A 14,819-nucleotide genomic window follows, 5' to 3' on the forward strand; every position below is an offset into this window, starting at 1 on the left:
GGTGATGGCTCTCGAAGTGGTGGCTGCTCATCATCCGTGCCATCAAAAAAAAGCTTACTAGCTTGCCACCAATCAGTGGCAAGCTCAGCTTCCGTGGGTGTCAGCCTCTGTAATGGAGTGTTGGCCTCCTAACAATATAAAAACTCAAACAAAGTTAAACGTGTACTAGTAATAACTTGTTTATAAACATATGGTAGTATTTGTGTTAACTTACATTATTTATTGTAGTATACGGTAGTAAATCTTCTCATTGCTGCAAGGACCATTTCCTCTTCCAGGAAATAGCCCTAGGAATATCATTAGAAGTTTTTAATGCATATGTCCGCATGGCGGGAAAGGCCTCAAATATCCAAATCTACAAACAATATAATAACAAACATTAGTAATTGTTAAAGAATTAATTATAATTTTGGAAACATTATATAAAAATTATTACCTTAAAGGCCCAAATAAAGCCTGACAAAGTGTATTTGGAACCATCGCCACGCAAACTTTTCCGATCATTAAAGGCAGACGACAACTTATTCCATGTAGCTCTTCATAGATACGAACCCCACGGAAACAGGTTTCATGCATTTAGGTCCTCTACCAATTTAATTAGATCATTAGGAATAGTTTGTCGGGCCTCTCTGCCTAAAAAGCCGGCTTGCAAAAGTATTAGAAGGCATACTCGGACAACATCGACGTCATCCATCCGAGTAAAACCATCTTTCTTATTCAATAATCTCGTCAAGTCTTCAACGTGTAAATTCGACTTCTCTGTTGACTGCTCAGGAAAAACCCGAGAAAACCATGATAGGTGGGTAATATGTCTAGTGTACCGATCTATATCATCATGTCCGAAGCGTAGACCGGTGATTAAGCAAAACTCCTCCCGCCCAAAACACGTATAAGCCGGTGGAAAATCAAACCATATCTCTTCATCACGACGTTGTATAGTCTCTGGTAGATCGCTAGTCATGGTTTGAAGAAACAGATGGGTCAACATAGCATCTCCACCCGGATGTTGTACTTTCAGCCATGGCCCGAAGCAAGTATCCTCAAATATTTTTCTTTGTGCAGGTGAAAGCTTCGACGCAATTGTTTTGGCCATGCTTACTTTATTTCTTAAGGTCAATTGAGCCGAATAAAAGTTCTGCAAAAACAATAAACATACCAATTTAGATATACCAAAAACTTAAATTTGAAACACTGTGAATTTAGTATTTTTTTTTGTTGAAGTAATGTAATTCATTCAAGTTTCAATTTGCAGAAGAAGAATAGTTTATGAAACTTTAAATCGCAACACGAAAAATGACTATCGCAACGCAAATTTGACTATCGCAACACAAGAATCGCAACGCGAAATGAAAATCGCATTGCGATTCTCTCGTTGTGATAGTCAAATTCGCATTGCGATAGTCATTTTCGCGTTGCGATTCACTCGTTGCGATAGTCATTCTCGGTTTCAAATACTAAAATTGAAAGAAACTTGAATGGATTGCATTACTTCAACTAAAAGACAAAACAAAGACAAACACTAACTTCACAGGGTTAAAGACTAAACAGTTTAGCAGTATTGGCAGCAATCGAATGAATATAATAAGCAATCTAAGTGAAATGGTTAATCTATTATTGAAAACACCAGTAAACTTATCATCAATTTCAATATGAAAAACCTAATAATAATGCAAAAATTTCAAAATAAAAATAATTAAAAAAACTAACCCTCGGTGGTTGATTTGGTTGATTTTCCATTTCTGACCGTGAATGATTTCGCCGGAGATGGAGACTGTTATCATCGTGGGGACTAATTTCGTCGGAGATGGGGACGGATGTCGCCTTAGAGAGTGAGATGAGACTGAGTTGTGATTTAGGGTTTTAGGTTATGAGTTGCGATTACGGGATATACTGTGGACGGTTCAGTGTTCCAATATATTAATATATTCGTATTTGGAATTTGAAAAAAAATACTCGTTAATACGAATGGCGCTATGTAAATCACATTGCGATTTACGTATTCGCATTGCGATTTACTTATTCGCATTGCGATTTACGTAATCGCATTGCGATTTAGGAAAATCGCAATGCCAATTTGGGAAATCGCAATGCGATAGTTAGAATCGCGTTGCGAATCTGAAAACTGATTTGCGATTCCGGAGATCGCGTTGCGAATTATCGATCACATTGCGATTTAGTTGGTTATTTTGGCAAATCCAAAAAAAGTTGATTAAAATCGTATATTATAAGACATTTTTGGTCACTGAGATTATTTTCTCTTTACAAATATATAAATAAATAATAAATATAAAAAAACCTAGCCTAATACATATATATAGCAGCCGGTTTTGTGTAGTTGGGGGGGATTTTGCCTTGAAAATCCAAAAAGATGGAGCCTTTATTGTTGTGCAACTTTTGAGGTGATACATCACCAATCCTTGTTGAAAAATCAAATTGTTTTCATCCCTTGATTAGTTTCCACTCAAAGGTTATCATTGCTTCAATTCATGGTAAAAAACACAAATCCATGTGAGTCCTTGGATGAGAAATTTGATCCAAAGGCTCTCATTAAGTCACATCACCTATCCAAGAGAAAAAGCATGAAGCAATCTCAACCATTGGATCAAAATTGGATCAAATGACTAAGGTTTCATCATGTAAAGGATGCTTGGCTCCCCACCGGCCGGAGAGTTCATCGGCGCGTCACTGGCTCGTGAGTCCGATCATCTTCCTCGTTGTTTGGCCGCCATCGCCGATCACGTCTCGAGCATGTAAAAAATTAAAAAAAAAAGAAGTTTATTGAATATAAGTTCATTTCAACTGTTTTTGAGCGAGAACGGCTAGATTAAGAGCTAAATTCAAGTGAAGAAATGAGAGAAGAAAGAAGCTCGTCGGAGGCGGAACTCGTCACCATCGTGGGAGGCTCAATTTTTACATGAAGGTGAGTTTCCCTTTGTTTTATTTTCTGATTCGAATATATATATGGTTGCCGTATATTTCGCCTACGTTAGGTGGTGGCCAAAGATTGGGTCGATGCACATGGGTTTCGGGTTTCACCATGGTTTCTTAGTTGTAGGATGAAGAACACTTGGGCTTCTTGGGTAGTTTTGATTCGTAAAAGGAAGAACCAATTTATTTTTTGGAGTTAGTTTGGATTGAAAAAGAGGAAAATAGATGAACATGTTAGTGTTTTTTAGAGAGTTTGGGTGTTTGATCTTGAAAATACATTTTGGTTGGTGTTTTAGTGTTTGTTAAAGATTGAAATGCGGTTTTTAGGATGAGCAAAAAACGGACAAGATTGAATTTTTGGGGCGTATTTTTGGTTAAGAAGAGAGAATTTGGGAGGAGGAAAAATTTGAAGAGATGAAAACAAGAGATATTCTAAAATTTTATCTTTTATATTGTGTAATTTTTGGGTGAATTGTTTCATTAAAACATCCCCAGTTAGCATTATTGTGCTTCTGGCCTTGATTTTTCTTTATTTTATTTTAGTCACTAGATGCTTATAATTCATTCCCCGAATTTTTATTGAATTCAATGTAGTCATCAATTTCACTCTAATTGCTTTAATTATTTTATCAAATGTGTTTAACTATTAATATTGAATGTCAATTCTTGAATTTTTTAAAGTAGTCACACGTTTAAACATAGAATAAAACTTTTAGATTTTTAAATCTTTTAATTTAATTGCTAACATTAAAATCAAGCCTTAGACTTTAAGTTCTTCAGTTTTTAGCTTTAGTCATTAGATTGATCCTTAGTTTAAGTTCTTTAATTAGAAATTAATTAAGTTTAGAATTATCCTTTTAGGATTGGTTTCTTTAATAATATTAATTAGAAATAAATAAATAAATTCATTAAATGATTAAAATAGAATATCTATTTATTTATAAATACCGAAGGGAATGATCTCAAAATAAATAAGTATTCTATCGGTGGTCACTTTAAAAGTTAAATAGGTTCATTAATTAAAATAAAAGGGTGGAAGTTTGTTCTTACCTTTAAATTACTAAGGACACGTTGTTTTATTAACATCAAAGGCTTGGTCTTCGTTCTTTAAATTAATGAAAATCCTTATTATTTTAAATAATAATTTGACTAGATTGTCACCTTTAATTTTCTTTTAATTTTATTATTTTAAATGATAAATAATTGCCTTAATTTTGATTAGGAGTTAGTTTCTTCTTTAATTGGAAATTGATAAATGTTTGACTCTATAAAATTCTCTAATTAGATTAAGTATTCTTATTTTAGGGAATAAAAAGATCATTAATTAATTAAATATTCAAATTTCTTAATTTTCAATATAGGTACAAATTCGTAATCGAAGGTACCAATTTCTTTACCCAAACGTAATTGACTTTCGCACCCATAATCTTTGAATTGCATACCAAATCACGTATTTGTTATGTATTTATTTATTTATTTAAAATGACGTATCCCATGTTTTCAACCTACCTAATCTCAAAGGTTGATGACGACTCCAAACGTTTCAAATCTTTTCTAAAATTTCGATTCTTAATTTCAATTTCTAAACTTATTCTTAATACGCTTCGAAAAGTCGTCATTACAAATCCTTTATTATTCTTATATGATTCGAGTCAAATTTGAAAACTCAAATTTTTTTAAAAGTTTAACTTTAAATTATTTTCAATCTTAAATAATCTAACAATAATTATTTAAATTTTGAATCTGAAAATAATGGAGTTCAAAACACATACAAATGAGTTCGATGGCCCATTTGGTTTGGCATTGACAGACTTCCATTGACAATGGTTGATTAGGATTCAAATGCAACACTATAATGAACTATAGAAAACAGAAAAACGACCTTTAAAAAAATTTAGATTGATTGAAATAATATAAGTATTTTATATAATTTTGCATTTTGTAAATTTTAGAATGATTTGAAAACATATGCATTAACAACGGACATGATCTTCTTGATCATCCTTTGCAGAGGTGATGGAGTTAGGCATCATACAGGCTCGAGACATCAAGAAAATATTGTTGAAAGAAGTTCACCGAAAGTACAAATACCTAAGCCATTTGGTTGATTCGACCGTAGTACTAAGTTTCATGGATGCATTCTCTATTTATAACTAAAGACAGATGAACCGGAGGGATCAAGAGAAGAAATCCTTCGAAATTGAGGATGGGTTATTCTGTTACAAGGTAATGCTATTTTGATCGAAGAATACTGGAGCTATCAATCAAGATTTTTAAAGAACATATAGGTTAGAGTATAGAAGTATATGTTGATGACATGATTATGAGAAGTATTTCAATGGATCATCGCATATTAGATCTAAATGAAGTTTTCCACAAGTATAAGACGAGAAACCCATCAAAAATGGATGTTTGGAGTAAGCGTTGGGAAATTTCTCATATCAAATAGAGGAATTAAAGCTAACATGAATAAAATAGTGTAATCATAGAGATGAAACCTTCCTCATAAGGGAGGTCTAACAGTTGACAGATATAGTAGTGGTGTTAAGTATATTTTTTTATAAAAATAGCGAATAAATTCCTCTTTCTTTAAAACTCTATGAGAGATTTTTTTTTAATGGATCCTAGAGTGTCAACATTTTTTGTTGTTGTTGAGGATTTGAGACAATGATAGTTGTTTTGGTTAAGAAAATAAGGGAGACCCAACAACCAATATATTATGTCAGTATAATCTTGTAAAAATAGTTAAGTATACTTGAATGGAAAAATAGTTTTTCTTTAGTCATAATTGGAAGGAAATTGCACAATTACTTTCAAGCCATCCATGATATTGTCTTGACAAATCAACTAGTCAAAGAGGAGTTACATAAGATTAACTCTTCCAGAATAATGGTCAAATAAAGTATAAAACTCAACGAGTTTATAATTAATTCATTTCAAGAACGAAAATAAAACTCAAGTATTGATAGATATAAGTAAATAGTTACAAAATCGTCACGATACCCTTAATTATCGTTAAGGGAAGATATATCTTGTTAATTTAATGATTAATATCCCTTAACGACTGTCAATATCTTCATGATCATTTTGTAATCATTTAAAAATTATAGTGATGATTTTATGATTTTTAAAAGTTTAATGACAAACAATTGTTTGAACAAAGTTTATTGACCTATGATATACTTATCCCTGTTAAAAAAGTAGGATTAAAACGAGATGGACAATACAGTCTCATCTCGCGCGGAGCTCCGGAAAGCGACCATAAATGATAAGAAAACGTCCAAACGACAGGAGCATCAACCGCCAGCAACGTTCATCAACGACCTTTTGGTCACCATGCGCGAACATCCGATCCTTGAAGCAAATCCATGGTTTCCTCATCACCAAAGGCTTCAACTCCAACCCATCAGCCTTACGGGAGCTCATTTTCAAGGCCGCTATGGGAATTTCAGGTGCTCTGAACTATGCTCATCAAATGTTCGACAGAATTTCTGAACCAGATACTTTCATGTGGAATACAATTATAAGAGGCTCAGCTCAAAGCCAAAATCCATTAAAAGCCATTTTAAGATATACCCAGATGGCAAAATGCGACGTTCAACCGGATGGCTTTACCTTTCCTTTTGTTCTTAAGCTTGTACTAAGCTTCGTTGGAGGAAAATGGGGTTTGGGATTCAAGGGAAGGCCTTGAAAATGGGTTTATGGAGAATAGTTTTTTAAGGAACACACTTATTTATTTTCATGCTAATTGTGGTGATCTGAATGTTGCAAGTGAGCTTTTTGATGATTCGGCAAAAAAGGATGTTGTTCCTTGGTCAGCTTTGACTTCGGGGTATGCAAAAAGAGGGGAGCTTGATGTGGCAAGAAGGTATTTTGATGAGATGCCCGTGAAAGATTTGGTTTCTTGGAATGTTATGATTACGGCGTACGCAAAAAGAGGTGAAATGGAGAGTGCAAGGAAGCTTTTAACGAGGTTCCAACGAAGGATGTTGTGACCTGGAATGCTATGATTGCAGGGTATGTTCTTTCCCGGGACTGTAAGAAGGCATTAGAGATGTTTGAAGAGATGAAGAACACCAGGGAGAGGCCGGATGAGGTTACCATGTTGAGTTTGTTGAATGCTTGTGCGGATTTGGGGGATTTGCAAGTTGGGATAAAGATACATTGGTCTCTTTCGGAGATGATGTCAAGCGACGGCTTTAACGTTTTACTTGGGAATGCACTTATAGACATGTATGCAAAATGTGGAAGCATCGAGAGGGCGCTAAAGGTTTTCCTAGAGATGAGAGAAAAAGATGTGTCAACATGGAACTCAGTAATAGTAGGGCTGGCTTTTCATGGCCATGCTGAGGAATCAATCAATTTGTTTACCAAGATGAGGAGGTCGAAAGTCAGGCCAAATGAGATCACCTTTGTTGGAGTCTTAGTTGCTTGCAGTCATGCTGGGAAAGTCGATGAGGGTCGTCAATGTTTCAAGCTCATGAGAGATGGCTATGGTATCGAGCCAAATATTAGGCATTACGGGTGTATGGTGGATATGCTAGGGCGTGCGGGGCTATTGGATGAAGCATTCAAGTTCATAGACTCGATGGTGGTCGAACCGAATGCCATCATTTGGAGGACTCTGCTTGGGGCTTGTAGAATTCATGGAAATGCTGAATTGGGAAGGCGTGCAAATGCAAGACTACTCGATATGAGACGGGACGAGAGCGGAAACTATGTGTTACTTTCAAATATATATGCTTCTAAAGGTGAGTGGGATCGAGCCGAGAAGCTAAGGAAGATGATGGATGACACCGGGGTGAGGAAAGAGGCTGGTTACAGCCTTATTGAAGCTGAAGAAAAGGTTCTCATGAATTTTTTATTTGATTCAAAATCCAACATAAATTTAAGACCAAAGAATTTTGTGCCATGATTGGATGAGTAACCGGTCGACTGAATTAGGATAAAACCAAAAAGTAATGTGAACTGTTGAAAAATCGAAAATCAGTATAATAGTTTCTTATATTTTATTATTTTTCTGAATTTTAGTCCAATTATTTTAAATCAATTGAGCCGACTCAACTGGTTGTATTAAAAATGATGGGTCTAAATGATTCCACCATCGGTCTAAATTTACAACACTGATTGTAGGTAGACATGTTCAAGAGTCAAGTTATCCACTCAATCTTGAAGATCCGTTTCAATTTAAAGGGATTTAGACAAAAATATATGTTCGAAAAATAAGCTGAGCTCAAATTTTAACATTTGAGCCTCGAGTTTGATCTTACTCATTTTTATGGTTTTAATATTTATTAATATACTATATAATATACGTCATATAAAAATTAATTTTATAATAATAAATAATACTATAATATGAGTATTAAAAAATATATTAAGATTATGTATAACAAATAATTTTTAATAAAATGAAAATATATTAAATTATTTAATATAAACAAAAATGTAATAACTATTTTTTTAAAAATATTATAAACGGGTTAAACGGATTCAAATTAATGAATATATTTAAAGAAAATTTAAGACCTACTATATATTAAATTTAAAAAATGTTAGTTCCATATATAAACCTGGTCCAACCATGAACACCCATTTGTGGGGGTGGTTGAACAAAATTATAATTTAAAACAGAGAAGGAAACCTCCCAAAAAAGGGTTGACTTAATTTTCTCAAAGTCTTAAAACCCAGTCGGGGTTGGGAAGGGTACCCAGAAAGCTTTGACTAATTGATCAGTTCCATCAAATTCTTGGATCTTCAGCCATAGAAAAAACAAAATGAATCAAAACATGAAGTCTTTGTTGATCGGATTAGCAGGAGCAGCAATTACTTTATCAGCGTATTCACAGACTTTGGTGTCCCCAACTCAGTGCATCACTGTTGGCCTCTTCGTTCTAATGTTTGGGTTGCTAGTCAGGGAAGGTCTTATTTCTCTCTAATCTTTTCTTCTTCTCTTTTCTAAGATTCGGAATTCCAGACTTGCAGTTTACTTGTTTCAATATTATGATCTTGTTCGTTCTTCTGCTTACTAGACTCAGATTTATATATATGTATGTCATCTGGTTTTCCCATATGTTGTAATCCTCTATTTGTTGCTCTCTTCATCATATGTTTTTGCTAGTTTATAACATGAAAGATCTTTGATAGCTTTTCATATGGTAAATGAAAGACATTTGGGTTAATTTTACATGCACTTCCATCCATCCATCCATACATACATACATACATACATACAGACACACATACAGACATACACACAGACACACAGACACACAGACGCGCGCACGCGCGCACACATACAAATCCACTGTTAGTTGTTGATGATAAGATGATTATGTGATTTTTTATTAGTATTATTTAATTACATAATCAAAGTCATTAGAAAGATCAATCAATTATGTCACTTAATAATAAATTTACATGTCATTCTATGCTTCAAGCTATTTGGAAATCCCATGTTGATCATATTAATGATAACAATGTTATTAATTTGGATCTACTAATAGTATTATAAAAAAATAGATTTGATTTTTAAAGTTGTTTTTTTAATATTGTGTCACATGCCAACCACTTATTGATCTGGATTTTTTAAAGGTCAATGATGAAATTAAAAAATAATGAACGTGTGAGGACTAATCTTGCTATTATACCTTAAGAAAATGAATAATTTTTTAAAATCATTTATCAAATTATGATTTGATTGTATATATTATCTCAGATTCACAAAAGTGGCCAAAATCATCGACAGTGGAATATTTAATGTATGAGATTGAAATAAAAATGATTTGTATGATATTAAGAAATTCGATATAGTACATATACCAATTAAACAATTAAAGGAAAACTAAACTGAAACTTATAAGGATAATTAAATTACCAGACAAAAAATTCAAGTAACAAGTAGAAAAAGAACATACTTTAAGGACCAAACTATGGAATAAAGCATAAAAATTGTTGCACAATACAAGATACTAACTAATATATTGCAAAAATTCAGTGTTCTCCCTTTCATACTTGGATGTTTCAAGTTTGAGTAATATTCAAATTCGATAATCATATTTATCATACACACGGATTTAAGAAAATGCATGAGATATGAATATTGATGTTGAAATTCGATAATATTCAAATTTATATTTTTTAAAATCCACTTTACCTTTAGGGACAATTGATAAAGTGTACTTGGATGTTATTTGATAAATTTAGAAAAGTAAATAATGAGAATAATTTATTTAGCAGGAATTATGGAAAAAAGCTCGTTTGAACATAAGCGATATCCATCATTCACGTTCAAATTTAAGAAAAAAGTGAAATTGATTGCATGTAAAATGACCCTTTTACCTTCCAACGTAATTCTGGAGTAATTCAACAATCACGAAGACAATAGCAAAGCCTGAGGAGCGGTAATCTCTGGTATGTTCATCATAAATCTAGCATGGAAAACAAACATGTGTCTTTAACAATAATTGGCCATAGAAGAATGATACCAATTCACCCAATAGTCTAAAGCAATCCACTCATAGAGATGAAAGAGAGAATGATATAGAAAATCTTATTTATTTCAAACAACGGCAATGAGAAGTAGAAGAACAAGCAGCAGGTTTGACAAAAACACTCTTTCGGCTGCAAACGGATGATTGGGCTTATAAATAGGGGTTTTTTTATCAGCTCTATGTCGCAGTGATGGCATTGGCAATGAGAAAGTTTTAAAAGAAGGCAACTGTAGAACTGAGTGGTAAGCTTCTACGTGTTCTTTCACCATTAGAGTATCGGAAAGAAGTATGGGGCTAACATGTGACTTGTGAATGGCCGATTGTTAATCACCGATGTTTAGCCCTATGTCATTTTTCCATCACAATCCGAAGCGATTGTGGTATCAGTTCGCTTCGATTTTTTTATTCTTTAGTTTTTTTTTTAAATAAAGTTTAGTTTGATTCTAAAAAATTGGTATAGTTTAATTTAATATTAATTTAGTTTCAGGGTTTTATTCCTGCAGTATATTTAAATTGATATTTTTTTATTTTGTACTTTGATCAATATTGATGATACGATTCTAACGTGATAATTTATTATATTAATGTATTGATTAACAATATTAACATGACAATTTACGTGGGTCAACGATGGCCATGTTATATTTTTTCCCTTAACCCTCTTTTGGGGTATTTTTTTTATTAGAATTCTACTTTTGATTTCGTAAATTTAAGTTTTGAAGGTTGATATCGAATTAAATATGATCAAAGTATATTTTTTATCATGGGTTTCGAGACGGTATCAATATTAATGGAACTCTTTTAAAATTAAATTGGCTAGAGCAAAAGTATCAAAATTTCAAAACAAGATTAAAACGATCACAAGTCAATTTTAATCGACTCGCATCTATCCTTATGCATCTTACTTTGAACATGAAGCCTGGAATCATGAATGGCAAACGATTGTGGGGCACATGCTAAACTGATTTTTTTAGTAATTTAGGGGCTGCTTATTTACTTCAGAATGATTAAGCGTTGAATGATGCAAATACTGAATGATTCAGAGGCGTTGTATTAATTAGCTCTGAATGTTGTAGACACTAATTTTCGTCCATATTTTTTATTATTATTTTATACATATATACCTATATATATATTATATGGTTTGCAAAACGGTTTTGAATATATATATAAATATAGTTTTTTAAAAAGAAAACATTTTGAAAATATGGGTAATATATAGTTTTTAAAATATTTTTTGAAAACTATATAACATATAGTTTTAAACATTTTAGAAAATATTATAACATATAGTTTTAAAATCATTTTAAAAACTTATATAATATATAGTTTTAAAAACATTTTGAATAAATTATTATATAGTTTTAAAAACGTTTTTTAAAAAACTTATATAATTTTAAAACATTTTGAAAACTATATAATATAGTTTTGAAAACTTTTTTAAATATAAATATAGTTTAAAAATATTTTGAAATATAGTATTATATAATTTATATTATATCAGTATTATTATTATTTATTTTCTTTTATTATTTCTTTTTATGTTTTTTTTAGGGTCCAAACAGTCCAATAAGTCTCGAGGGCCTGATCCAGCCCAGAGCTCAGATTAGGGTTTCCAACGTATACTCATCCAAGCAGAGCAGCGCTGTGCAGAGGAGGTCAAGGGTCAAGTTACAAACGCGCGAGATTTCCGGCCGAGATCCCCGGGACTGACCCATCTCGGGGTGGCCGGTCACAACGGCCACGAACAAGCCCCGTATTTCGGAGGTCACAAACAGCCGGTGATGGTATAAATATCCCACCACCCATCGACCAGAGAGGGGGACAGCCACGCAAATCTCAGAAGCATAAACACAGTAAACCAAATAACCAAAACAAGATCAAGGAGAACCACAACGGATCAACAGTAAACCAAGAGTTCAAACCAACAACAAGTAAAAACTAAAGCCAACAGTACATCAGAGTCACAAAAACCAGAAACCAGAAGACATCAAAAACCCATCAAACCACAACTACCAAATACATCCAAGATACAAAGCAAATATATCAAAGAAAGGATCGAAACTCTTGGCGCGAGGAAAAGCACCACCGTGAGGAACGAAAAACGGGATACGAAGGGTTTTAAGGGTAAAAATCGAATATTTACGCCTAGATCTACGCCGGTAGGGGCAGTTTTGTGTTTTTGAGTCACATATTTAGGTTACGGGGTGGAGAGGAGTATTTGGAGGGGGGCGGCCGTCGGCGGTGTGGACAGCGTCTGACGGTGGCCGGAAATCGCCTGGGTGGAGGTTTTCTCTCGTTTGAGAGAGATGAGTTTCTGAGGAAATGAGGAAAATGAAAGGGAAAGGGTCTTTTGGCCCATTATATACGGAGGACCATTTTGCAAATAGCTTATTCTTAAATTCTTTCCGCCGTCCCTGGAACTTTGAATCGCTTTGCAATTCGGTCACTACCTGTAAATTTGCCTCCGAATTTCCAATTTAATCAATTTAATCCCTATCTATTTATTTTTTTGTATTTTGTGATTTGGTCCCCTAACTTTTTATTTGTTCTTTTGCAGTCCATTTTCTAACTCATTAAGTTCAATTTGTTCCAATTTGATCCTAAGTTTTTATATTTTTTTTACCTATTTTATTTATTTTTTATTGTTAGCCTTGTTTGAGTAATTTTTTTTTTATCTAACATATTTTGTTTCAGCTGTACTTCCAACCAATCAAAAGGTAAGTATTCGAATCGATTTTTAAATTCAATTTAAATTCTTAATTTTTCGTAATAAAAGACAACCGACAAATTAATTGGTACCGAAAGGGCGGTTCAAGGGTGCTAATCCTTCCTCGACCGTAACCGACTCCCGAACCCGACACGTTTAGGTACAACGCAGATCAGGTAAGATGGTGTCCGACCCACCTAAATTTGTTTTAAAGTGGTCGGTGGCGACTCCAACCCAATTATTCAAGTCGAAGCCAATTCCCGGGGCCCAACCGGAAGACGGTTCCGACAGCTTGGCGACTCTGCTGGGGACAGGTAAGTGAGTCAGGCCAGAATTAATTTCTGGTTGTCTTTTTATGCGAAAATTGTAAATTTAAATTTTAATTTATTTATTCAGTTCCGATTATTACCTTTGATTCTTTTTCAAATAAATAGTTGTACTAATATTTTTTCAATGATTCAGATTTTTGAAAAGTTTCTATCTCAGGCTCTATACCCGAGCTCCGAACCCTTTTAAGTGGGGGCGAAAGCGACGCCTTCGTGTGAATTTATTCACCGTATGGGCCTAGCAAGTAACCTTCGGGATTCATATACCTTATGCCTTCGTGTGAATTTATTCTCCGTATGGGCATAAGGGAAGTGTCCTCTCGAGTTTAACTTAGTCCACACAAGCTTGTAATGAGCTTAGGACTAAGGGTCTGGCAAGCCCAAGGGGGCACCGGCAAGGAGAACTCGAGTACCTTTTTAGAACCTAAACCGGGAGAGTACAGGGAATTAGAGCCCACCCGAAACCTCATTCCAAACCCTAGGCTGTTTTATTCCTGCTTTATTTTTTGTTCAAGCATGCGAACTAGACAAACATGCGGCTAGGATTTGTTTGAAATTAGCATGCGGGATAGAAATCATGTCTGCGTAGGAATATTAAGCATGTTCGGGTAGATATCATGTGGGGTAGGATTTTTTTTTTCATTTTTATTATTGTTTTGATTTACCTCACTAACTCTTTTATTTTTTGTCTTCTTTTATTATGTTTTATCATTCGCATCATTTAAAACGGGGTGTTGATCCACCAAAAATGTGTTTGTTAAACGTAAATAATCTGCATTAATGGGCAAAGGGGTTATAATACAAAGAGATAAAAAGCTCAGAAGTCCAACCGTGATCAAAGAATACTCAAAGGCAAAGTTGCAGGGGCAATATGAGGAAAAGGTCACTGACTCGGTCGCTCCTTTCGAAAATACAAGAACAAGATAGTGAAATACTAGCTGAGCTAGATGCCATTACTGATGAATTCAAGAAGCAAGCTTTGGATAGTTTCTCTCGATGGAGGGCTCCAATGACACTTTCGTTAGAAACAAGCTCGGTAGAAAGTGAAAGTCGAAGATGCAGTCCTTCAAGATCTTTTTTGGGGCAAGCATCTCATTATTTGCACATTTTAGCCAAAGGAGCCGGAATGGTTCGACAGGATATTCAACTAGTGGAAAAGACGAATCAACTTGTCAGAAGCTGTACAGGATTCGTACCATCAAAAAGAGTTTTTTGTCTCTTCAGACGTAACACTTTTGTCACCAATAAGGGTTATTCAGAATAACAGGCACATTTTTTTTGGATCAATGCCTCGAACATTTCATGCATCATATATTTAGACATTTTACATTTTTTATTTTCTTTGCATCTTATTATTTTCTC

The 14,819-nt window shown here is 33.9% G+C and overlaps 2 protein-coding genes across 2 annotated transcripts; both read left to right on the forward strand.

Annotated features, from left to right (window-relative positions):
- The first annotated feature begins 6,144 nt into the window (after positions 1-6,144).
- Positions 6,145-7,867, forward strand: LOC120147415 (pentatricopeptide repeat-containing protein At5g15300-like). The gene is given in 4 exon segments (XM_039160793.1): positions 6,145-6,560; positions 6,563-6,619; positions 6,622-6,903; positions 6,906-7,867. Coding segments are annotated over 4 exon segments (1,644 nt in total). The 5' UTR covers positions 6,145-6,193; the 3' UTR covers positions 7,844-7,867.
- A 682-nt stretch (positions 7,868-8,549) lies between these two features.
- Positions 8,550-9,936, forward strand: LOC120147659. The gene is made up of 2 exons (XM_039160968.1): positions 8,550-8,912; positions 9,926-9,936. Exon 1 carries the CDS (start codon positions 8,706-8,708, stop codon positions 8,865-8,867), a length of 162 nt encoding a protein of 53 aa, XP_039016899.1. The 5' UTR covers positions 8,550-8,705; the 3' UTR covers positions 8,868-8,912; positions 9,926-9,936.
- Positions 9,937-14,819: the final 4,883 nt, after the last annotated feature.

The sequence above is a fragment of the Hibiscus syriacus genome, unplaced genomic scaffold (genome assembly GCF_006381635.1).
Source record: "Hibiscus syriacus cultivar Baekdansim isolate YM2019G1 unplaced genomic scaffold, ASM638163v2 tig00110940_pilon, whole genome shotgun sequence".
In the NCBI taxonomy this organism is placed as follows: Eukaryota; Viridiplantae; Streptophyta; class Magnoliopsida; order Malvales; family Malvaceae; genus Hibiscus; species Hibiscus syriacus.

Excerpts from the sequence above, each read along its gene's own strand:
- LOC120147659 (XM_039160968.1), top strand. The coding sequence starts at position 8,706 with ATGAATCAAAACATGAAGTCTTTGTTGATCGGATTAGCAGGAGCAGCA.